The sequence below is a fragment of the Babylonia areolata genome, chromosome 29 (genome assembly GCF_041734735.1).
Source record: "Babylonia areolata isolate BAREFJ2019XMU chromosome 29, ASM4173473v1, whole genome shotgun sequence".
Classification (NCBI taxonomy): domain Eukaryota; kingdom Metazoa; phylum Mollusca; class Gastropoda; order Neogastropoda; family Buccinidae; genus Babylonia; species Babylonia areolata.
The window spans coordinates 5,271,225-5,295,200 of record NC_134904.1 but is presented as its reverse complement, the minus strand read 5'-3'; the positions used below and the strand labels follow the sequence as shown (position 1 = coordinate 5,295,200).

At 44.0% G+C, this 23,976-nt stretch overlaps 1 protein-coding gene across 1 annotated transcript; it reads left to right on the top strand.

Annotated features, from left to right (window-relative positions):
* The first annotated feature begins 2,509 nt into the window (after positions 1-2,509).
* Positions 2,510-15,508, top strand: LOC143275041 (monocarboxylate transporter 12-like). Its single transcript, XM_076579105.1, has 7 exons — positions 2,510-2,834; positions 3,837-3,980; positions 4,975-5,409; positions 10,408-10,677; positions 13,194-13,319; positions 14,223-14,383; positions 15,473-15,508. Exons 1-7 carry the CDS (start codon positions 2,510-2,512, stop codon positions 15,506-15,508), a joined length of 1,497 nt encoding a protein of 498 aa, XP_076435220.1.
* Positions 15,509-23,976: the final 8,468 nt, after the last annotated feature.

The window sequence follows — 23,976 nt, the reverse complement described above, 5'->3', positions numbered from 1 at the left end:
TTTTTCATGAAATAAAGTCGCTGGATGCCGCCAGCCCGATATTTCAAATCTAAACTAAAGCCAGCAAGCCCGCCTAAAACTCAGACTTTGATATCCTGTTTTGTACCATGTTTTCAAAAGTGGTCCCATGCTGGCGGTTCGAGAAGTAACCTGCAAGAACAGAATAGTGCAAGGGGACTTGATACAGACGTACAAAATATTTAATGTGTTTGACGATGTAAACAAAGAAACAGTAAAGACAAAATATTTAAACAATATTCCAGAACAAATTTCAGAAAGCTTGTATTATTTAGTAACAGTAACAAATTATTGGAACAAATTAACAAACAATATTAAACGTTCCCATAGTATAAATACTTTTAAGAACCTCATAGATTAACATGAGTTATTGACAAAAATTAAATACGACTTTGATGGATAAAATGACTGAGCTAGTCAACGACCTGACCAACAATGAAAAGTAAAATGTGAAGGGGCATAAAAAGCCAAAAATGGCTAAGTTGTATATAACAACGCCCCAAATCCTGATCCTGATCCTGATTACTATGATACATCTCTTAAAAATAAAACGTAGGGACGCGAAAAGACGTTAGAAAGAAACGAAAATAAAAGCGAACTGTACACGATTAAAAACTTTCGCGAAGGGTTCGCAGATTGTATGCCATCACAATCAGTCAACATCATTGTATTGTATTACTCTATTGTCAAAACATATTTCTCTTGTGTGAAATTCGGGCTGCTCTTCCCAGAGAAAGCGCGTGCTACAATGAGAGCATCAGCCCTTACTCCCACCACCACCACCCACAACCCCCCTGTTTTTTTGCTGCCAGCAAGTATTTGTTTTCCAATCAAAGTGGATTTTTCTACGGAATTTTGCTGCGGACAACCCTTTTGTTGCCGTGCATTCTTTTACGCGCGTTAAGTGCATGGTGCACAAGAGACCTCAGTTTATCGTCTGATCCAAATGACTAGCGTCAAGATCACCACTAAAGGTTCAGAGGAGGGGGGCGGGGGGGGGGGGGGGGGGGGGGGGCGGGGGGGGGGATACTAGCGCGTGTGGGAATCGAGTTAGTGCGCTCAGATTCTCTCTCGTTTCTTCGGCAAACGTGTCACGTCCAGGATTTCAATGACAAAACGGTTGGAACGTAAATTTACACGTGGAAATGAAAAAAAAAAAAAAATGGCGTGTTTGTAGACAAGCCTCAACTATAACGACCAAAAAAACAGCCAGGATTTTGCAGACAACTATTCTCTCTACTACCGTTGCTGCTGCTGCTGCTGCTGCTGACCATGAGCCTGTTTATAGCTGTCGGGTCCGAAGAATCGAGGCGCCGTAGCAGAATAGTGAAAACAGCTTGAAGAAATTCTTCTATTAGTTATTTATCTGTTATGCAGAACAGTTCATTTTTCCCTGCTTGTAACTCTCTCCCTCTCTCGCTCGCTCGCTCGCGTGTCCTCTCTGTTCGCATGCTCGCGCGCGCGCGCATGTTGTGTGTGTGTGTGTGTTTGTGCGTGTTGGGGGGCGGGGGGGGGGGGTCGAAGGGGGGGGAGGTCGTGTGTGTGTGTGGGGGGGGGGGGGGCGGACATGTGTGTGGGTGGTCATGTGTGTTTAGGCGGTCATGTGTGTGTGTGGGGCGGGGAAGGAGGGGGCAGGGCGCTCGTGTGTGTGGGTGAGAAATTGTTTACGGTGATTTTAACAAGCGAGTTGTCCTTTGTGTGACCGTTTTTATCATATAAAAAAAAGAAAAAAGAAAAAAAAGAAAGCCTATTTCACACCCCTCTTCAGAAGTCCCGAAGAATACCACACTTTGCCCATGAATAGAATATTCCAGGGGGTCATGTTTCTATCTATCTATCTATCTATCTATCTATCTTTCTTTCTTTCTTTCTTTCTTTCGTTCATTCGTTCATTCGTTTATTCATTTCGTTGTTAATTCATTATCTAATCGGGTTTTTTTTTCACTTACTCCTTCGTTCCTGCAACTGTTAGTTATTGTTCTCCTCCTCTTTTCTCGCATGCTGCAGAAACGTTCTCCCCTAACCAACCGATACCACCGCCACCACCACCACCACCACCACCAGCCGACATGGATGATGCCAACAACTACCAACCACCTCTTCCTCCTCCTCCACCACCACCACCACCAACACTCGCCAACACCATCATCAACACCACACCCACACCCACCACCAGCCGACATGGATGATGTCAACCACTGCCAACCACCTCTTCCTTCTCCTCCCCCACCACCGCCACCACCACCACACTCGCCATCACCGTCACCATCACCGTCACCCCCAGTACCACCACACCCATCATCACCGCCTCACTCGCCATCACCATCACCATTCCCACCACCACAAACACCACTACTTCACTCGTCATCCTCACCCCACCACCACACCACCACCACCTCTACCACACTCGACATCACCATCCCCACCACTACCACCAACATCACCATCCCCACCACCAACATCACCACCGCCACCTCCACCTCCAGCCGGCATGAGCAGCCTTGAAAAGGATGCCAACCACCTCCAACCACCCCATACCACACCACCACCACCACCACCACCACCTTCCCAGCCCCACACGCCGCCGGATGAACTAGCTTCGTCATCACAGCAGGTCGTCGCTCACGGGCAAGCGCATATGGACGGCGGCTGGGCGTGGGTGGTGATGGTGGCCAGCTTCCTCATTTCGGCGGTGGTGGACGGGGTGGGGTTCTCCGTGGGGGTCCTCCTGAGCTCCCTGCAGAAGGAGTTCGACGCCAACAACCAGCAGGTCTCCTGGGTGTCTTCAGTGCTCAACGGTACTTACCTGCTGATAGGTCAGTAGCGTAGAAATGAATGAATGCTTACGTATGTGTGTGTGTGTGTGTGTGTGTGTGTGTGAATCACCATGCCATGAACTGGACAATTATATAAACCGTGAGGAAAAGAACAATAAAGAGTGGTAACTCTCCCCATTTACAAGGTACACAGAATTGGTTGGTCTTGGCCAGCAGCCTTTGTTTTTTTTTTATATCTCAATGAATTTTCCTCGCTTAACACGACCTCGTGTAAATGGACATCTCGCACGCTTAGACCGAAATTTTTGTGCCCTGGGCTAGTAACGTTTCCCCTCGATAAGTCGACATATACATAATTATGGAACGTTCAGTATGGCTGAGAGCGTTAATGACTGCTGATCGCTGGCTCTCGATTTTAAGATTATTTATGAGATATAATAATAATGAAACACCGACACTGCTGTTGGCCTGTTAAACATTGGTATAGAGCTGTTGTTCTGGTTTTGTTGTGATGCGTTGGAGCCAGGTACTGCGTCACACACCCCGTACTGAAATCGCGGATGTTGCGAAATATCGCATTTTGCTATTGTCACTTTGAACTGGAATATATGGAACTCCAGCAGTTTATGCCGCTCCAAACTCGAATTCACACACACACACACACACACACGCACACACACACACACACACACGCACGCACGCACGCACGCACGCACACACACACACACACGAGCGCGCGCACGCAGTATAAATGATTGTTTTAACGTTCGCAATGCATAACTTTGTCTTGTGCAGGATCCTTCATGCGCTCACAGTTTATTGTATTGCTGTTATCTGTTTGTTGTGTTTATTTTTTTTAGTGTCCATAATTCCTTCGATGGGGTTTACGATAAAATTAAATTGACTTTTGAGTTCACACACACACACACACACACACACACTTAAATAATGCAACGCAATGTAACACTTCTATTTTTTCTTCTTTTTTTTTTTCTTTTTTTTAATACTTAAAGCAGCATGTGTAAATAAACTTCTGCGCAGGTCCCGTGGTAAGCTTCTTCATCAACCGACACGGCTGCCGCAAGGTGTCACTGCTGGGTTGCGTCATCGCCGCAGCGTCCTTCATATTGTCCACCTTGTGTCCGACCATCGAACTGGTCATTCTCGTCTACGGCCTTGTGGGAGGTCAGTGAAAGGTGTTAGTTATTTCGGGCAATTTCCTTGTACTTGTGTTATGTTGTTAATTCGGGCAATTTCCATGTTCTTGCGTAATATTATCCTTAAATAACTCTGGAACCTGTTTCAAAGAAGATGCCCGTGCATTTTGTAATATAGGCATGTGACAAATGAGTATGTCCATCCATTCTAGTCGAGGGTGAGGGTGTGGGTTCGAATCCCGCTCTCGCCCTTTCTCCCAAGTTTGACTGGAAAATCAAACTGAGCGTCTAGTCTTTCGGATGAGACGATAAACCGAGGTCCCGTGTGCAGCACGCACTTGGCGCACTGAAAAAGAACCCATGGCAACGAGAGTGTTGTCCTCTGGCGAAATTACGTAAAATGAAATCCACTTTCATAGGTACACAAATATGTAAGCATGCACTCAAGGCCTGACTAAGCGCGTTGGGTTATGCTGCTGGTCAGGCATCTGCTCAACAGATGTGGTGTAGCGTGTATGGATTTGTCCGAACGCAGTGACGCCTCCTTGAGAAAGTGAAACTGAAAAGTGAAACTAGTCGAGGGAGAGCTCTAAAAACGACGTAAAATGACCCTTGTCATGAATCTTACAACCCCTTGGCTGCCTTGGGACTTAGCACTGACGTCGATAGTGACGTCACTGATGATATCATCAAAAGAAGGGAAATATCTTTAAAAGGCTGAAAATTGAGACATTTGATCTAGAGTGGTACATCTTCAGACCGTTTTTTTTTTCGGTTTGGGGCTGATTGTTCTGGATATTGATTTATGACTTGAAACATCTCTTTCCTAGCAGTCAAGGAGTTTTAACTGGCTGCAAATGACTCTCGGGGTGATTCGAGGCTTGCCTAGAATGATCTCAGGGGTGAAGTCCAGCAGGGAAGGGGTGAGGGTGGAGTGGGGGAGGGGGGGGGGACGGGAATGGGAGCAGGGCGGGAGTCTGTGACACCACTGTCTTTTGTACTGCTCTGTGCTGCATGTGCAGGTATAGGTCTGGGGTGCCTGTATCAACCGTCAGTGGTGATTGTCGGCCAATACTTCTATGCCAGACGTGCCCTCGCCCTGGGCTTCACCGCCTGCGGGTCTGGCATCGGCGCCTTCGCCTTCGCTCCGCTGTTCGGACTGTTCGTGCAGCACTACAGCTGGAAGGGTGCCACCATCCTGGCCGCAGCCCTGGTCTTGCTCTGTGGCCTCGCTTGCGCCACCTTCAAGCCCATACACGTTCCAGAAGGTTGCATCTGGATGGGCGTGATATCGGCGAAATCGTCTCTGGTGACCATTCCCTCCAAGTTGTATGAAGGCGTTGGAATGGGTCCTTTGACTGAAACTATTACGGCCAGAGGAGGGATGGTCGTGGAACCTGAGCACGAATCTTGTGATGAAATATCCGCCACCGCTGTCAGCGCTTTCGGTAGTAAAAGTATGTGCAGGGGAGAGGGAAATGGACTTGGGGAGGGGATAGTGGTGGAGATGGCATCCAAGGAAAAGAGAGCTGCCAAAGAAGAAAAGCCAGGCAATGGAAATTTTACAGAGATAAAGGAAGATGAAGAAATTGCAGTACAAGATGTGTATCAGCAAAGGATACCCAGACTCACCATTGAAGAGAAGAGGAATGTTGATCCTTGGAAACATAGACTTGCAACTGAAGAGGGAAGGAGCATTGATTCTTGGAAAGACAATGTTACTTCCAGCGCTGGCGCATGTTTTTCTTCAGATTCTATACTCTGTTGTGAAAGGAAAACTGATTCTGTTCCCGATTTGGAGACAGTGCCACAGCCACGAAATCCTGACACAAAAGACAGGAACACCAACACTATCAGCAGTCATACAATGTTACAGATACAAACAAAAATCCTCCAGCACAGTGACTTGCCAAATGCCATTCCAGTTGACCAGAACGACATGAAAACTCTTGGTGCAGCCAGTGGTAGCTTCGAACCCAATTTAACAGAGGTGCCACAGAAAAGCCACCTGGAGCCTGTCACTTACGGCTCAAGCGATCTAACCATTTGCGAAACTTCGACGAAAGTTGAATCGCCGTGTCTTCACCATGTCCGTCGTTTGATCTGGATTAACATGTGTCTGATGAAACGACCCTCTGCTATTATGTACGGGTTGGCCTGCTTCCTCATGTCTGTGGGTAAGCCCTGCACTTGTTTCATTCAGTTTTTTTTTATATTGTTAACTAGTGCATGTTCTTTTTAAATTATGATTTATCCTGGTATGGCCTATTGCAAAACGTTTTGTTATTTCATCATATCCTTGGCATTTGATTTTGCAGTGTTACGCGATTTTTATTTGACATAGAAAGTTGTATTTGTTAATGAATATAACCGTACGACATTCACCTGATTTTGATATGCCAGAAATATGAAAAAAATGATAAAAAGAGAAATACAAATATATGCACGTGAGATAGTCTTTACCATCTCACTGGAAAAAACAAACAAGAACAGATTTTAATTGAATGTCACGCATATGAAGTCTGTTCACAGGCGTACCCAATGTTTGGTGCATCAGAAGAGGAACAAAGGCCGTCATCCTTGAATCAAATGCTTCTCTGCCCTTCATTATTGTTCCCTTATCGTTGCCTTCGTTATTCATATCTGGCATTTGAGCTTTGATTTTGTGTCAGTCTCGAAATTTCCGAGGACGTCACATTGTCTGAACATCTGTACCGAGAGACCATCTGGAGCTTTTGGTTGGACAAGATTCTCTGAAGTGCATGATGGTGCTTGATGGTGACATCAACATCCCCTTTCTCTCTTCTGTTGTCCGGCAGTTGACCAGATATCTGTTCCCCCTCTGCCGTTATACTCTTCTTCTACCATATCTCGCACAATGCCACATATTACATTAATAAGTCAGGAAAACATTAGACAGGACGTTGGTCACTATGAAGACCTGACCACAGAGAAAATACAGGAAAATGAGATTTGATGGCCAAGTGGCAAGATCTGATAGGCTCTCCGAGACCAACCTTTCTAGAACAGTGCAGGGGCAAAGGAGGTGGGACAGACAGCGAAAGAAGTGGGCAGACAACATCACTGATATAATAATAATAATGATAGTATTTATATAGCGCTGAATCTTGTGCAGGGACAAATCTAAGCGCTTTCACACCAGTCGTTTACACGCATGCATAACTCTAAAACTGAAGAAACTGAAGACAAGGAAGAGGCAGGGGAGGGAGGCTATCTTGTGAAGAGGTGGGTTTTAAGGCCAGGCTTGAAAGAGCTGAGTACGGAGACCTGACGAAGAGAAAGAGGAAGTTCATTCCAAATGCAAGGTCCAGAGACAGATAAAGAACGGCGTCCGACAGTGGAGTGTTTGAATCTGGGTATGCGTGAACAGAGGGGATCCAAAGCCGATCGTAGAGAGCGAGATGGAGTGTAGAGGTGAAGGCAGCCACAAAGATAGGAAGGGGCAGATTTGTGAATACATTTATAACATAGAGTGCTGATCTTATGAGTGGTCAGAGAGGAGCTTTGCCGGAACTCAGTCCCCATCCCGAGACCGTCAGAAATGGAGAATGTTGGTGATGCGTTCAGTAGTGCAGCGCCCCCTACGACCAGATCACGTCACGGAATCAGTGATAGTGACCCTGTCTTTTACTTTTTGCTTCTGCTTCTTTTCGTCTGGCTTTGTGTCTCTTTACGCCTGTGATGCAAGCCTTTTTCAGTTTTCTTCCCCCCTTTGCAGTAGCTCCAGAAGTTATGAGATTTACTGCACTTCATCCGTCCTCACTCTTTGCCTCTACATTCTTGTTCTTCCACATCTTCTTCTGTTCTTCTATTCCGTTCTCATTTGTGACTTTTGTTTCTCTAACGTCTATGAATCAAACTTTTACCATCCTCTTTGCAGAGTCCGTAGCTCCTGAACTACTAAGTGGGAGTTCATCCCCACCACCACCTTCTGCCCCTTCCCTTGTTCCAACCACGTCGTCGATGATGCATAGAAACATTTTTTTTTTTTTTTTTTAAACCAAAGAAGGTGGCAGAATGGTTAACTCACTCAGTACGGCCAGTCCTCTCTTCTCCTCTACACAGACCCCTCAGATGTCCAGTGGGTGTCTGAATGACCCAACAATTAGCTTCCGTCGTCAAAATTGTGGTATTCTTTGTCAACATTCACCTCTTCAGTATAAGAGCCTTTCGCTTGCAATATTTTGATGATGGTAATTGGGGTGAAACGCTGTTAACGTCGTCTCTTTCGCCGTTCGTATGGAGAGAGTTAAAACGCTTATCTGCCAAAACTGTCTGTGAGGGCCTGAAGTCCAGTCTCGCTCTTGCCCTTTATCCTTAAGTTTGGCTGGAAATTAAAAGTAAAACCTGAGTGTCTTAGTCATTCGGATGAGACAATAAACTGCCGAGCCGGGACCCATGTGCAGCATGCACTTGGCACACTGAAAAAGAACCCATGGCAAGACAAATGGTTGTCCTCTGGCAAAAGTCTCTAGAAGAAATCAACTATGATAGGTACACAAATTAATATAGATGCATGTACTCAGTGCCTGACTGGCACGTTGGGTTATGCTGCTCAGTGGCCAGGCATGTGCCTTGCAGATATGGTGCTGCGTGTATATATATTTGTATTTCTCTTTTTATCACAACAGATTTCTCTGTGTGAAATTCGTGCTGCTCTCCCCAGGGAGAGCACGTCGCTACACTACAGCGCCATCCCCCCCCCCCTCCCCACCCCCTTTTTCTTTCTTTTTTTTTTTTTTTTTTTTCCTGCGTGCAGTTTTATTTGTTTTTCCTGTTGAAGTGGATTTTTCTACAGAATTTTTCCAGGGACAACCCTTTTGTTGCCGTGGGTTCTTTTACGTGCGCTAAGTGCATGCTAGCACACGGGACCTCGGTTTATCGTCTCATCCAAATGACTAGCGTCCAGACCACTACTGAAAGTCCAGTGGAGGGGGAGAAAATATCGGCGGCTGAGCCGTGATTCGAACCAGCGCGCTGAGATTCTCTCGCTTCCTAGGCAGACGCGTTACCTCTAGGCCATCACTCCACTCCATATATATATATGTGTGTGTGTGTGTGTGTGTGTCTGAACGCAGTGACACCTCCTTGAAAAACTGGAACTTAAATGCAACTTCCAGCACTGCCCAGCTCCATTATTCAGCTATGGGTGTTCATCCACCACCACAACCCACCCCCTGCCCTCACCCCTCCCTTGCTCCAAACACATCGCCGATGATGTAACTTCCAGTGCGACCCCGCTCGATAACTCAGTTGTCTCCTTGTTGTTCAGACGGCAGTTTTCCCAGTCATTAACCTTTCACCCACGTAGAGACCAGTGGAAATGACACCATAAGTGCTCTGCAGAAGTGGGCCGGGCTGATTTCTTTTGCATGAGTTCCAGTTACGATCAGTCTCCATAGATCAAACCGCCTTTCTTTATGTGGGCCCCAGTGTGCTAAAACCGTGCCGTGGTCCCACACTTTGAGTGGCAGAGGTATAATTATCATAACGTTACTTTCTTACACATCCAAGGATTATCAGGTAATCAAAGTGTGGAGTGATGGCCTAGAGGTAACGCGTCCGCCTAGGAAGCCAGAGAATCTGAGCGCGCTGGTTCGAATCACGGCTCAGCCGCCGATATTTTCTCCCCCTCCACTGGACTTTCAGTGGTGGTCTGGACGCTAGTCATTCGGATGAGACGATAAACCGAGTTCCCGTGTGCAGCATGCACTTAGCGCACGTAAAAGAACCCACGGCAACAAAAGGGTTGTTCCTGGCAAAATTCTGTAGAAAAATCCACTTCGATAAGAAAAACAAATAACACTGCACGCATTACCTCTAGGCCATCACTCCACTCATGGGGAGAGCAGCCCGAATTTCACACAGAGAAATCTGTTGTGATAAAAAGAAATACAAATGCAAAAATACAAGTGCTACGTTTCACAAAGAAATGGGTTAAATGCATTCTCACAATTAATCTGGTTGATTTTAAAGGAAACAAATTTCTTTTGCAAACAAGATCCTTTGATATACAAACCGGCAAGTGTGTGTGTTCTGCATGGTATAACTGTGTCCAGCACTTAACGCCTTGATGGTGATGAACAGGAACCCACAAGCTGGACTTAAGATATTTTGGTGTCAGAAATAGAAATACATACAATGATACGTGTATGCCAACCACTGCAGATTTCAATGAATGATGCATGAATGCAAGAATAACAATTAATCAAGTCAGTGTATACATACTGAGATGTCACAACTATGTTTCTTTAGTGTGATAGCCAATACTGAAGACGAATTGAAGTGCCAGCTTATTTTGCATCATTTTTTTAAATTTCACGCTGTTTGATGCTGTCAACATGAATGTATTGTGTGTTAACTATGAATACATCATTGTCATGAAGGGAACATGCCATGCACTGACCATAAACCCCCACGAATGTCCTGAACAGGCATGTACGTGCCAACCACCTTTCTCCCACCGGTCGCAGAACTTTTGAGGTTCAGCGCCTCCCAGGGGGCTTTTCTCGTCTCCACCATCGGCATCGGAAATGTGGTGGGGCGTCTCCTGACGGGTCTCATCGCCCATTATCACCCTCGTCTGGTGCTGGCCCTGAACTACGGATCCCTGATCCTGGCAGGACTGGTCACCTGCCTCCTGCCGCTGCTGTACAAGTACCACCTGATGCTCGGCTACTCACTGCTGTTTGGCTCTTGCATAGGTCAGGGCAAGGGCATCTATAGGGGAACTGCTGGTGGGATATGGGAGTGAAGGTTGAGGGACTGGATGGTCTAGGGGCGTGGGGGGTATAACTTGAGTGAGGGTTGTGGATCAGACTTGTTCACCAGCCTTCATTCACTGATGTCTCAATTCCAGTTTCTCAATGAGGCGTCACTGCGTTCGGACAAATCCATATACGCAACACCACGTCTACTAGGTAGATGCCTGACCGTCAGGATTTAAGCGCATGCATAATATATTTGTGTACCTATAAGAGTGGGTTTCTTCTACTGAATTTTGCCAGAGGACAACACTTAAGTTGCCATGGGTTCTTTTTCAGTGCTCAAAGCGCATGCTGCACATGGGACCTTGACTGGACGCTGAGTTTGATTTTCCAGTCAGTCTTTAGAGAAAGGGCGAGACCGGGATTCAAACCTGTACCCTCGCGGGCACTGTATTGACAGGTAAGCATCTTGCCACCATAATGCCACCTTCCTCCTGAAAAAAAGGAATCTGGGAGTGGAAGTTGATGGGTAGGGTGGTCTATGGGTTCGGGGGTAAGGAGGAGTTGTGACATTATACCTGTTCACCCACCTTCACCCACTGATGACAGAAGACTGATGATTACCTGCACGTATGGTTTCTCCACTGCAATAGGAATTCATTTACTGTTTAGTCTTTTGTGAAGGACTATGACTCTCAAACTAAGAGGCAAGATTGCAATGGCTGTTAGTGGTGCAGCCTTTGGGGCTAGTTGGCCCTTTGGGACCCCAGTGCTGACTGTCCTGAAGCACTCTTGGCCAAGAGAGTGGGGTGTAACGTGGGCAAGACACTCTCCACTACAATAAAATTCTAGCCCACGTAGTTGAGACGGCAGTTGCCTCCACTGATGGTCATAGTCATACACGACTGACAATCATACATTCATGTTTACATCCATCCATCCATGATATATACTCCTCGCTGTGTGGTGCATTTGTCGGTCAATTGAGAGAGTGTGGGAAGGGAGATGGAATGAAGATAGTGGTGTGGTATGACAGAGAAGGAAGTCAGCAGAACGATTTCTGATTTTACTTTCACCCTACATCTTGTCTATGTATCTGCGTGCGTGCAAACAGAAGGGAAGTGTTTGCAGTTTCTTTAAGTAAATCATGTCTGTGAGAGCAAGTTCCTGTCCTTGAGTGTTTATTCATTATTGTGTTCATTTTGATTATATTCTGACAAAACGGTGCTGTGAAAAGGGGTCAAACTGCATGTCCAAAAGTAAGTGTGTTGCACGAGTAAGCCTATTATGATTCACTCAAAGTTATAAATGGTAGGTATGGTGCCGGATCAACATTTTGTTTTTACATCGAGCAATGGAAAACCCTCAATTGGAAAAAAAACAGCAAAGTTTGGTTTGCCAGTTGATGTGTCAAGGGATCAAATGAGGTCAATAGAGACTTTGCTGTGCGATGAATGAAAATCTAGACTTACCAACAGTGTGTGTAAATCATGACTTGCCGATGGTGTAAATGTTGATTTGCCAGTGGAGAAAGTTTTCGCTTACTAACGCTATAAATCATGACTTGCCAACAGAACAATGGAAATTCCTGACTTGCCAGTGAAGCAGGGGAAAACCTGGAAATGCTGACGGACCATTGAACAGAAAATATGACTTGTTGATGGAGCAGCCAGTGGAGGGAACTCTGTACGGTGGATCGATGAGAAACCTGGATTTGCTATTGGAACAAAAGGAAATCTTTATTTGCTATTAATATACCGACATGAAAACCTTGACTTTCTGGAGGAGAGCTGCGAAACGCTGACATGCTGAAAAAAATCTTTAAAATGCTGATGTAACGATGGGAACTTTGGGAGCAGGAAAAATCTCTACATACCGATGGAGCAAAGAAAAATCCCAACTCACCAATGAACAAAAATGGAAAATCATGACTTGACACCAGACAGTGGGAACTCCAGAGAAAGAGATAATTAAGATTCACTGATTGAGCAAGCGATAAATCATCTTTCTTTGCCTATGAAGTAATGGAACTGTTTCACTTGCCAAAAGTACAGGACAAAAACTTGACTTGCCATGGAAAAATCCTGATCTGCCAATGGAGCAATAGTAAATTATGACTTGGCATGGCAGGAAAGGGTTATCTTAAATTGCGTATGGAGCAAGAGGTTATCTTGACTTGATGCTAACTCTTCACTCATAATACGTTGCTCTCGACACTTCTTCGCAGTGTGTGTTTGGAAAGAACAGGGTAGTGTATGTGTGTGTATGCGCGTGCACAGCGCGCATTGTGTGTAATATAGAAATAGCAGTAGTTGGAGGAGGAGTAATGGCTGCAGTAATATTCCATTATGTGACACCAGACAGTGGAGCACGGGTGTTTGATTTTCATCAAACTTGGCGTAATTTTTGTGTGTGTGTGTGTGTGTATGCACGCACGAACGCGCGTGAAACATGCGACACCCACGCGTCACATCTGCCGTCTGTCAGTCAGCTGGGTGTCTCTGTCCATCCAGGGATGTTTGTGGTGCTGCAGCTGATGGTACTCATTCAGCTGATGGGCTTCGATCATCTCAACTTGGCTTTTGGTGTCATCAGCATGTACCATGGCATCGGGACCTTCGTGGGACCGCCTTTGGCAGGTGTGTTTGTCTGTGTGTCTGTCTTGTTAGTCAGCCGTGGAGTAACGTCATGCACTCATTTCGTTTTTCCGAGGACACATCAGGGACACCTTATGCAAACGTTCTGTTCTATATCTACAAATCTAAACTGTTGCACTGTTGTTGTTTTTTTCACTTGTTCAGGAACACATTCACAACTGAAATAGAAATTTGATTGTCACTGGTTCATTATTAACATTTTCACTGCCAAACTCGCAATGCAGCAGCTACGTAGAGGACCCATGTCACTGAAGGGTGACCAGATCATGGGTCTGTTAACCATGAACCTACTGCTCTTAATGTTCGGTGATAGGATAAGTCATATTTTCTACCCATCACAGGGGGAATCCCCAGCTGTACATACACACCATATTTACTGTGTTCATTGCACAAGGGAATTTTGCACTCTGACTGAATTGACAGGCGGTGAAAGGGTTAATTGATTGACATGGCTACTTATATAGCACCTATCCTTTGTCGGAGACTAAACTCTAAGCACTTTACAAACACGGGGTCATTTGCACAACAGGCTGCCAACCTGGGTAGAGCTAACTGACGGCTGCCACTGGGCGCTCATCATTCGTTTCCTGTGTCATTCAATCATATTTCAGACACGCACACATACACACTCATACAGACAAGTAACATTTTACGTGTATGACCGTTTTTGTTGTTTTTGTTTTGTTTTGTCGTTTATTTACCCCGCCATGCAGGCAGTCACACTCCGTCTTCAGGGGTGTGCATGCTGGGTACACGGTATGTTCTTGTTTCCGTAACCCAATGTCAGATGTGGTATAGCTTACATGGACTTTTCCAAATGCTCTGGCACCTCCTTGAAACTGAAACTTTCAGCGTTGACAATGTGAACAGTTGTGTGGTTGACAGGTTTCGTGGCAGACACCACAGGAAACTTGAGGAACGCTTTCTACGCCATTGGTGCGGCCTTCACCTTGGCTGGTATCATCTGTCTGCCTCTGCAGCAGATATCCATCACAGAGTGTCGTAATGTCAAGGCCTCTCCAGCCTCCACCGAACTTCGAAAACACGTACAACAGGATTGTAGATGATGATCATGGGCATGGGTGAGACGGAAAACGAAGGATGTGTAAATTTGAAGAAAAAAAAATGATGACAGTAATAACTGAAATACCAGTAACAGTGATGATAATGATGATGATGATAGTAATTACAACAACAACAATGACAACAACAACAATAATAGTAATAATAATAACTGTAAAAAGAGCAGATGGGTTGGGAAGGTGAGAAGGTTGGGGAGTGGAGGGAATGGGGAGGTGGGGGTTGGGGGGGGGGGAGGGAGGAGAGAGGGCAGGAAAGGGACATAGGGTGGATGTGCAGACGACACTTTACCTGCATACTGTATCAATGATAATAATGATAATACAGGAGTGGAGCGTTGGCCGGGTGATAACGTGTCCGCCTAGGAAGCGAGGGAATCAGAGTTAACTGCTTCTTCTTCTTCTTCTTCTTCTGCGTTCGTGGGCTGCAACTCCCACGTTCACTCGCATGCACACGAGTGGGCTTTTACGTGCATGACCGTTTTTACCCCGCCATGTAGGCAGCCATACTCCGCTTTCGGGGGTGTGCATGCAAACCCCGACATAGATTACAGGATCTTTAACGTGTGTATTTGATCTTCTGCATGCATATACACACGAAGGGGGTTCAGGCACTGAGCAGGTCTGCACAAATGTTGACCTGGGAGATGGGAAAAATCTCCAGTCTTCAGTGAAACCGAAGAAGAAAAGCACCTGATCTGTGCAGAGAATTGATTCCAGACAGTCGGGCTGTGAAAAGAAAAAAAAAAAAAGATGCTGACCAACAGACTTGGTTCTGACGGAAAGGATGCAAAGGAGACAAGATCAGACGAATAGCGCAGCTGACAGGATGGTATGTAAATGTGGATTATATATGTATGGTGGGAATCTTGGAAAAGTGGGAGTAATAGTTCATAGAAAAATAGGAACAAAAAAAAAAAAAAATTCAAAAATATATTTAACCAGAGGCAGAAACAGAGGAAAAGAGGGCAGGTGCAAGTTCATTGCTGATTCAGTATTGAACAGGGGAGCCAGTGAAGAGACTGTAAGAGAAGCGTGTGATGTGTTTCTGTGAAGGAGGTGACTTTGGACCAAACCGACAGGCCAGTATAGATGAACCCAGCAAGAGACTTAACAGAAAAAAAATTGACAAGACTGATAACAGACTAGTGTTCTTACATACCCATTGCAGTGGAAATGTTGTATGGATTGAGCTGGGTTTTTTTTTTCAGATTTGCAAAATTAATTGGCTGCCGGGTTGATATTGGATACATGCTCTTGAAAGGAAAGAGCGGGATAGTGGGTGGGTGGGTGTGTGTGTGTGTGTGTGTGTGTGTGTGAGTGAGTGGGTGTGTGTGTGTGCGTGTGTGTGTGTGTGTGTGCATGTGTTGTCTGCTATGGAGAATTGTGTCTTCTTATTTCTACCTCTTGTATGTTGGTGGTGCTGTGAACACACAGATTAAGTGTGGAAGTTTTTTTCCCCACCCTCAAGTTCATTCACCAAAATACGATTCCAAGATTTTGGAATGAAGAAGAAAAAAAGACAAAGAATGTCATCAGTGCCCATGCAAATGGAAGTGCAAAATGGGAAAGGTGATTATTAAAAAAAAAAAAAAAAAGAGTTTTTAGGGAGCAAGGATAATTTCTGTTTTCTCATCTTTGAATAGCAGTTTATTTTTTCAGTGTGATCCACTGTGGTACAGTTTTGGATGCTGGTTGTTATGATGTTTGTAAATGAATCTGTGGGAAAAAAGTGTGAAGTACTGTAGACTTGCAGAATAAATCATTGCTGGGCACACACACACACACACACACACACACACACACACACACACACAGAATGTGCTGGCAACAATATGTGCTGACTTTTGAGGCACATACTGTCACATGTTCAACACTTTTTGTCGCTTGCAACAACGTACACAAAAAATAAATCAAGTGCACCCGCGACATTACATGGTGGCAACAATAATTATGTGCTGTAACAGTTATGTGTATGTGTGTGTGTGTGTCTTGAGGCTTGGCATATATTGTCACTGGCAACAAAATATAATTATACCTCAACATGTTGGATTTGGGCACAAGTGTGTGGGCAGTGTATGTTAATGTGTCTGTACAGTGTGTGGGCAGTGTATGTTAATGTGTCCGTACAGTGTGTGGGCAGTGTATGTTACGGTGTGTGGGCAATGTATGTTAATGTGTCCGTACAGTGTGTGGGCAGTGTATGATAATGTGTCCGTACAGTGTGTGGCCGTACAGTGTGTGGGCAGTGTATGTTAATGTGTCCGTACAGTGTGTGGGCAGTGTATGTTAATGTGTCCGTACAGTGTGTGGGCAGTGTATGTTAATGTGTCCGTACCATGTGTGGGCAGTGTATGTTAATGTGTCCGTACAGTGTGTGGGCAGTGTATGTTAATGTGTCCGAACAGTGTGTGGACAGTGTATGTTAATGTGTCCGTACCATGTGTGGGCAGTGTATGTTAATGTGTCCGTACAGTGTGTGGACAGTGTATGTTAATGTGTCCGTACAGTGTGTGGGCAGTGTATGTTAATGTGTCCGTACAGTGTGTGGGCAGTGTATGTTAATGTGTCCGTACAGTGTGTGGGCAGTGTATGTTAATGTGTCCGTACAGTGTGTGGGCAGTGTATGTTAATGTGTCTGCACACCACTTTTGGGTGGTAATTCAGAGTGAACCTCTCTGTATGTGTGTGGGAAGTGTGCCTGGCAGTACATGTTAGTGTGTCTGCATGCATGCACGTCAGTATCTTCTCAACAGACTGAGCAACACACACACACACACACACACACACACACACACACAAGCAAATTACTTTCATCCACACAAACTAATACTGAAACTACAAAAACAAACAAAAGCACATTATTGATTACTGACCATTTTGATTTTTGGCAATGTTCTAACAAACATATGTGGTGTAAATACATATCATCATCATAGCAATCCAAAATGTACAACATATCACACAAAACCCCGTAATCCCACCAATGCATAGTCTCGTATTTCAAATTGCATAGACTTTGCTTCACAACAGAAAAAAACCAACAAAAAACATGTAACAACAAAAGCAAGAAATCACTATATATGTATGTCATAATCACACAGATCAACATAGATAGCTTTATTTTGCATCCCTTCATTCAAATTATGAATGTTAGGGATCTAAAAACAGCTTCAGAAGACATACAATAACTTTGCTTTTCAGCTGTTTTCTTCACTCAGTTGTTAAATGACATAAATAAACCATACTTTCTATTGAGTTTAAATGGTTTCCCATGAGAAGGAAACTTCACAACAACAACAACAAGAACACAAAAGAATCCCATTCAGAACATTAGGAAAAAAAATTAATGAAACATGATTTTGTTAAGTCAACGCAGAAAAAAAAGAAGTAGTACTTTGTCAGAAAAAGATCATGAAGAGAAAAATAACTTTCTTTGAAATTTCCAATCAAAAAAGAAAAGAAAAAAGACCAAAACAAAACCAAAAAACAGAACAGAAACAAAATAACAATAATAATTATAAAACATAAATAAATAAAAACCAGTTGGAAAATTAAAATGTTCCAGTACTAAAGTACACATGCCCTTTATTATCACAACAAAACATGTCTTCAAAACAACTAACAAGCACTGTTGGAACACCGAGTACAAAAAAAAGTACAGGCACAACCCATCACTCCATTCCTTAAACATAATCCGCTATCAATATATATATATATATATATATATAAACAAAACCAAATACCCCACCCCCCACACACACCCCTCTCCTCTCTCTCTCTCTCCAATGGTGTAGTTTTAGCACAAATCTAGTAGACATTATTTTGCAGTGTCTCTCACTCTCTCTAAAACTATGAGTGGCATTCTTTCACACCCACAAACACAGCAAACCTTTTTTCTTTTCTTTTTTGTACAACGATACTGTGAAAGGTATAAGAGAGTATTACTTGTGCGTCGGTCCACACACAGACACACATACATAGATGCAGACCCACATTGATGTAGAGGTACGCTCAAACTCAGTACAACACCACAAACATAAGCAGGCTGAAATGGGTTACTGGCCTACTAAATGGTAGTATGCAGTCACTAGTGGTCTCCATCCTCTTATACGGATGTGAGACATGGACACTGATGGCAGAAACAGAAAGAAGAATCCAAGCATTCGAAACCAAGTGCTTGAGGAGACTACTACACATCTCCTACAAGGAACACAAGACCAATGACTATGTGCAGAACGTGGTCAGCAACTTTGTTGGGCCCCAAGAACCACTGCTGGTGACTGTCAAACGACGGAAGATGGCATGGTTTGGTCACGTCATACGACATAACACCCTCTCCAAAACCATCCTGCAAGGAACTGTAGAGGGAGGGCGCAGAGAAAGAGCTGGTCCAACAACGTCAATGAATGGACCAAAATGACGATGCCAGATCTCCTCATGACAACTGCCAACAGAACGGCGTGGTGAGCTATGACATCTTCCTCGTGTCCCCCCAGCGACCCCAGCGGTCGAGGGAATGAGTGAGTGAGTGATGCAGAAGTGAAATGATCTTGTAAAACAGATCCACTGTTTCCACCTTCTCCTCCAATGCATGTGGAGAGGCACTGTGGCTAGGCTTGGACCTTCTGCCCCACTGTTCACCACGGAATAGGGTTCGAGGCCCCTGTTTCAGCATAGGTGTTGCGTTCTTGGGGAAAGGCAGTTTTTGTTTTTTTTCCAATTTCGGCCCAGGTGTGACTTTGGTTGAGGAACGTCAAAGCAGCAGAAGGTGGTGTTTGGGCCCCAACTTCTAATGGCGAGTCCTTGATAGAGTGAATATGAACTGACTGCTGATGGTTATTAAAGTCTATGGGACCTTTCACCTTCTTATATATATATATATATATATATATATTTTTTTTACTATGAAAGGCTAGCATCTCCTGTGCAGTTATGATGGAAATGAACCTACAGCAACAATCTTTGTTCCAAGCTTACCATTTAAAACCCCTTGACTGCCATATATGTATTTATGTATGTGCACACACTGACGACATCATCAGAAAAAGCTCTGGAAGGCTGAAAATTCACACAGTTTATCCAGAGGGGTATATGTCCAGACCATTTTCTCAGTTTTAGGCTTATTGTTTTGGATAATGTTTTATGACCTGAAACACCACTTTCTACTGTTTTCCCCCTGGCACTGAAGGAAATTAAAAAGGACAAATATATTCTTAATTTCATTGAGCTTGTTGGATCACAGTCATATTAAAAGGAAAATGTTCTCTCTTCTGTAAGCACAGAATGTCTATGAAAACACAGCAGTAGTTCTTTCACATTATTTCACTGAAGCAAATAGAAAGGAAAACATATCGATATTACGTTTTCAGAAGTAAAATGAGTATTGTATGTGTGCTGGTCACAAGATTCAAATCAAGCAGAAACCAGTTAAAATGAAATTAAGACTAAAAATAGTGAACTGAACTAATGAACACATAACACCATCAAATACTGACAAGGACGACAGGGATCTTCAGGACAGCCTACATCATTTTGTCTCAAATACAGTGTATACAAGCACAAAAAATTCCAGTGGCAATGTCTTTCAAAACTGCTGAGCCATTTTTCTGTCCTTCTACACCTATGGGTACACAAATAATTAACGGGTACATTTCAGTACAATCCTGATGAGGGTAGTTTACAGGTTCATCACATTTCTATCTACACAAACACACACACTCACACATATGTAAACATACAATCGAGCACATGCATACACACACACACAAATGTACACATGCAAGCGAGCACATGCAGACACACACATGCACGCACACACAAATGTAAACATGCAAGCGAGCACATGCATACACACACATGCACACATGTAAACATGCAAGCAAGCACATACGTATCATATTCCTCACATTATTTCTTGATTTACACACAACATAATGTAAACACCCATTCAGACTGAAATCACACCAGTAACTCCCCTCCCCTCCCCTCCCTCACTCACACACACACACACACACACGACACTAAATAAACCTTTGATATACTACCACATACTATCAAGTACATTACTAGGGTCTTGTGTTGGGTGTTCTCAGTTTGTGCACAGCTGCAAAGCAACCAGCTAGCCGAAGAAACATGCAACAGAAGCACATTTATTGAGAAGAAAGGTGGCAGATTGGTTAAGATGCTTATCTGCCAATACACTGTGCATAAGCATCTGTGTTCAAGTGAATGGACAAAAGTCATTTGGATGAGACGATAAACTGAGGTCCTGTGTGCAGCATGCACTTAGCGTACGAAAAGAACCCACAGCAACAATAGGGTTGTTCCTGGCAAAATTCTGTAGAAAAATCCACTTTGATAGGAAAAACAAATAAAACTGCATGCAGGAAAAAATACAAAAAAAAAGGGTGGCGCTGTAGTGTAGCGACGCGCTCTCCCTGGAGAGAGCAGCCTGAATTTCACACAGAGAAATCTGTAGTGATAAAAAGGAAAATAACAAATACAAATACAAATCCTGGTCTTGCCCTTTCTTTGAAGTTTGACAGGAAAATCAAACAGCGTCTAGTCTTTCGGATGAGATGATAAACATGTTCCAGTGTGCAGCAACGCACTTGACACACTCAGAAAGAACCCAAGACAACGGAAGTGTTGTCCCCTGGCAAAATTCTGCAGAAGAAATCCAGTCTGACAAGTAATAATAATAATAATAATAATAATAATGGTATTTATATAGCGCTGAATCTTGTGCAGAGACAAATCAAAGCGCTTTCACACCAGCCATTCAAACACATGCATAACTCTAGAACTGTAGAAACTAAAGACAAGGAAGGGCAGGCAAGGGAGGCTATTTTGGGAAGAGGTGGGTTTTAAGGCCAGACTTGAAAGAGCTGAGTGTGGAGACTTGACGAAGTGAAAGAAGAAGTTCATTCCAAACATAGGTCCTGAGACAGAGAAAGAACGGCGGCCAACAGTCGAGTGTTTTAATCTGGGTATGCGTAAAGAGAGTGGATCCGAAGTACACAAATATGTACGTAGGAATGCACTCAAGACCTGACAAACTGGGTAATGCTGGTGGTAAGGCATCTGCCTTGAGAATGTGGAGCAGTGTATAATTATGGAAATGCCAGAGAATCGACAGACAGACAGAAAATAGGAAAAAACTTAGCCGTATGGAGAGCACAGGACAGGAGTCATAATGGCTGCCGGAAAAAGAGGGCGCTAGCCAGCGGGACAAAGGGGAGGTTACCTACTTCCGGGAGGTTATCGGCCGTAGTTTCGTTTTCTCCGCATAGGCGGATAGTAGTTTGCACAGGCAGGAATGTCAGACCCCTGCCGGAGTCTGCACTAGTTGGGTCACGGTTAAGTATGTGTAATTAAATTATGGATTTGTCCAAACACAGTGACGCCTCCTTCTGAAACTGAAACTGTACAATAGATGGAGAACAGTGTTCGGCTGAATGAGTACAGACAGGTTTACAGTGCTTGGCAATGGGACACACTGTAACCAACCAATTTCTTTTGAAATATGTTTTTGAGATTCTTTTCAGTTCTGAATGTGAATTACAAATCCTTACTACTGATGCCAAATTGTTTTGAGATTTTTTTTTTTTAAACATTATTCATAAAGAACATGTCATGCAACTCTCCCCAAATCTCTCTCTGCAAATTAGTTAAAAGTTCTACTATACTTGCAGTGAGTTGTTATAATAAGTACCAACTTTCCTACCCACTGTCAGCTACAAGACACATCATTTTGCTTTTCCCTTTGATTAAGAATTTTTTTTTTTAAATTGCCCCTAGATTCTTCTTTTATGTTCATGGGCTGCAACTCTCATGTTCACTAGTATGTACAAGTGGGCTTATATATGAGTATGACCATTTTTACCCTGCCACTGAGGCAACCTTACTCCGTTTTCGGGGGGAGTGGGAGGGGGGGGGTGGTACTGACCCTAGCAATTTCCTATATTACAGCTTGCCGACAAATGCATCACTATTCTACTGCAGAGTATGTCACAGGAGCAGTCTTTGCCACAAAAAATATCAGTCTGCAGACTGATTAGAATTTATGCTCCCTTTATGGCACCGTCACGGAGATTCAGTATCACCGTTGTTGCTGCGAGTCATACAGCTCTTGACAGTAAGTCACAAGGGCTGAGATTACATCGATCTTAAAAAAACAAAAAAAAAAAAAACCTGCTCTGATTGTTCAACTTCTCACCACTGTTGTTTTCACACTGACACATCCAACCCAGCTGTTCAAAAGGAAATTTTCTTCCTAAAATTACGTTTAAGTAACATACTTACCATGACCCACTAGTGCAGACTCCGGCAGGGGTCTGATTCCTGTCCTGTGCAAACTACTACCCGCCTATGCAGAGAAAACAAAAGTAGCTATGGCCGATAACCTCCCGAAGTAGGTTATCTCCCCTTTGCACCCCTGACTAGCACCCTCTTTTGACGGCACATATATTTCATGACTCTAGCAATCAAAAATATAACGACAACAACCAACGTGTTGCAGTAAAAATTTCAGCAAACTGCAGCACAACTGGTGATGCGTTTCTCAGTCCTGTGAAACTGAGTCTGATTCCACAGGAGGACGACCATGTCACGTCTTTCCGCCTCTCTCTCCTCATGCTATGTCACTGTTGCTAACTCAGATGGCGTTAGCCACTATCCTGGACCACAGAAAATATGATGTCAAACATGAAACTCACAGTGGTTAGCAGTTAAAGGGTGCTCCCTCTCTCTCTCTTTCTCTCACTCTTTCTCTCTCTCTCTCTCTTTCACACACACACACACACACACACACACACACACACTCACATTCACTGTTCTGTTCAAAATTCAGAAAGCAACATACTCACATCTTGAATGGACGAAAGTGAAAACCTTAATGCTTCGAAATGGATTTGAACATATCTCTTCCAGTGAACGTCGAAAAAAACAAACAAACAAACAAAAACGGAACAATGATGCGCATTTGGTGAAAGTTTGAAATTTACACTCCCTATACCCCCTTCAGACCCCCATTTGGAAGTATGTGTTTATCCTGCGGTACATTGCTGGCCATTAAGGAGAAGCATGAGCGAAGGAAGCTGGGCTCAACTTCTGGAGACGTTGTCCCTTGCAACACCTGTGGGAAGTGCTGCGCATCCAGAATCGGACCCTTCTCCCATATGAGGACACACACCGACAGATAAGCCAACCTGCCTACTCGTCTGTCGGTCCGATGGGAGACTCCATCATCACAACCAAAACATCTGCCTGCCGTTCTATTCCACTGAATAATTGTGTTAATTCTACAGCACAACTGAAAATATACATCTGTAATATAAAGTGGAAGAATGTCTTTACACAACAAATTCAAACTGTGAGGCAAGGGCACAGGAAAAGTGAGGAAAGGCAAACTACAAAATCAAATGGCAAGACTTGGTTAGTTGAACACGTTTGCATGTATACAAGAACAAAACAGCTTTCTTGTCGTAACTTCACAACATAAAGCATGGGGGCAGGGGAGGGGAAAAAATCATTCAGCTAATAATGTCTGTTTGTCT

Excerpts from the sequence above, each read along its gene's own strand:
- LOC143275041 (XM_076579105.1), top strand. The coding sequence starts at position 2,510 with ATGAGCAGCCTTGAAAAGGATGCCAACCACCTCCAACCACCCCATACC. Across the intron at positions 3,981-4,974 it reads CGTCTACGGCCTTGTGGGAG|GTATAGGTCTGGGGTGCCTG; the intron begins GTCAGTGAAAGG and ends CTGCATGTGCAG. Across the intron at positions 10,678-13,193 it reads GCTGTTTGGCTCTTGCATAG|GGATGTTTGTGGTGCTGCAG; the intron begins GTCAGGGCAAGG and ends CTGTCCATCCAG.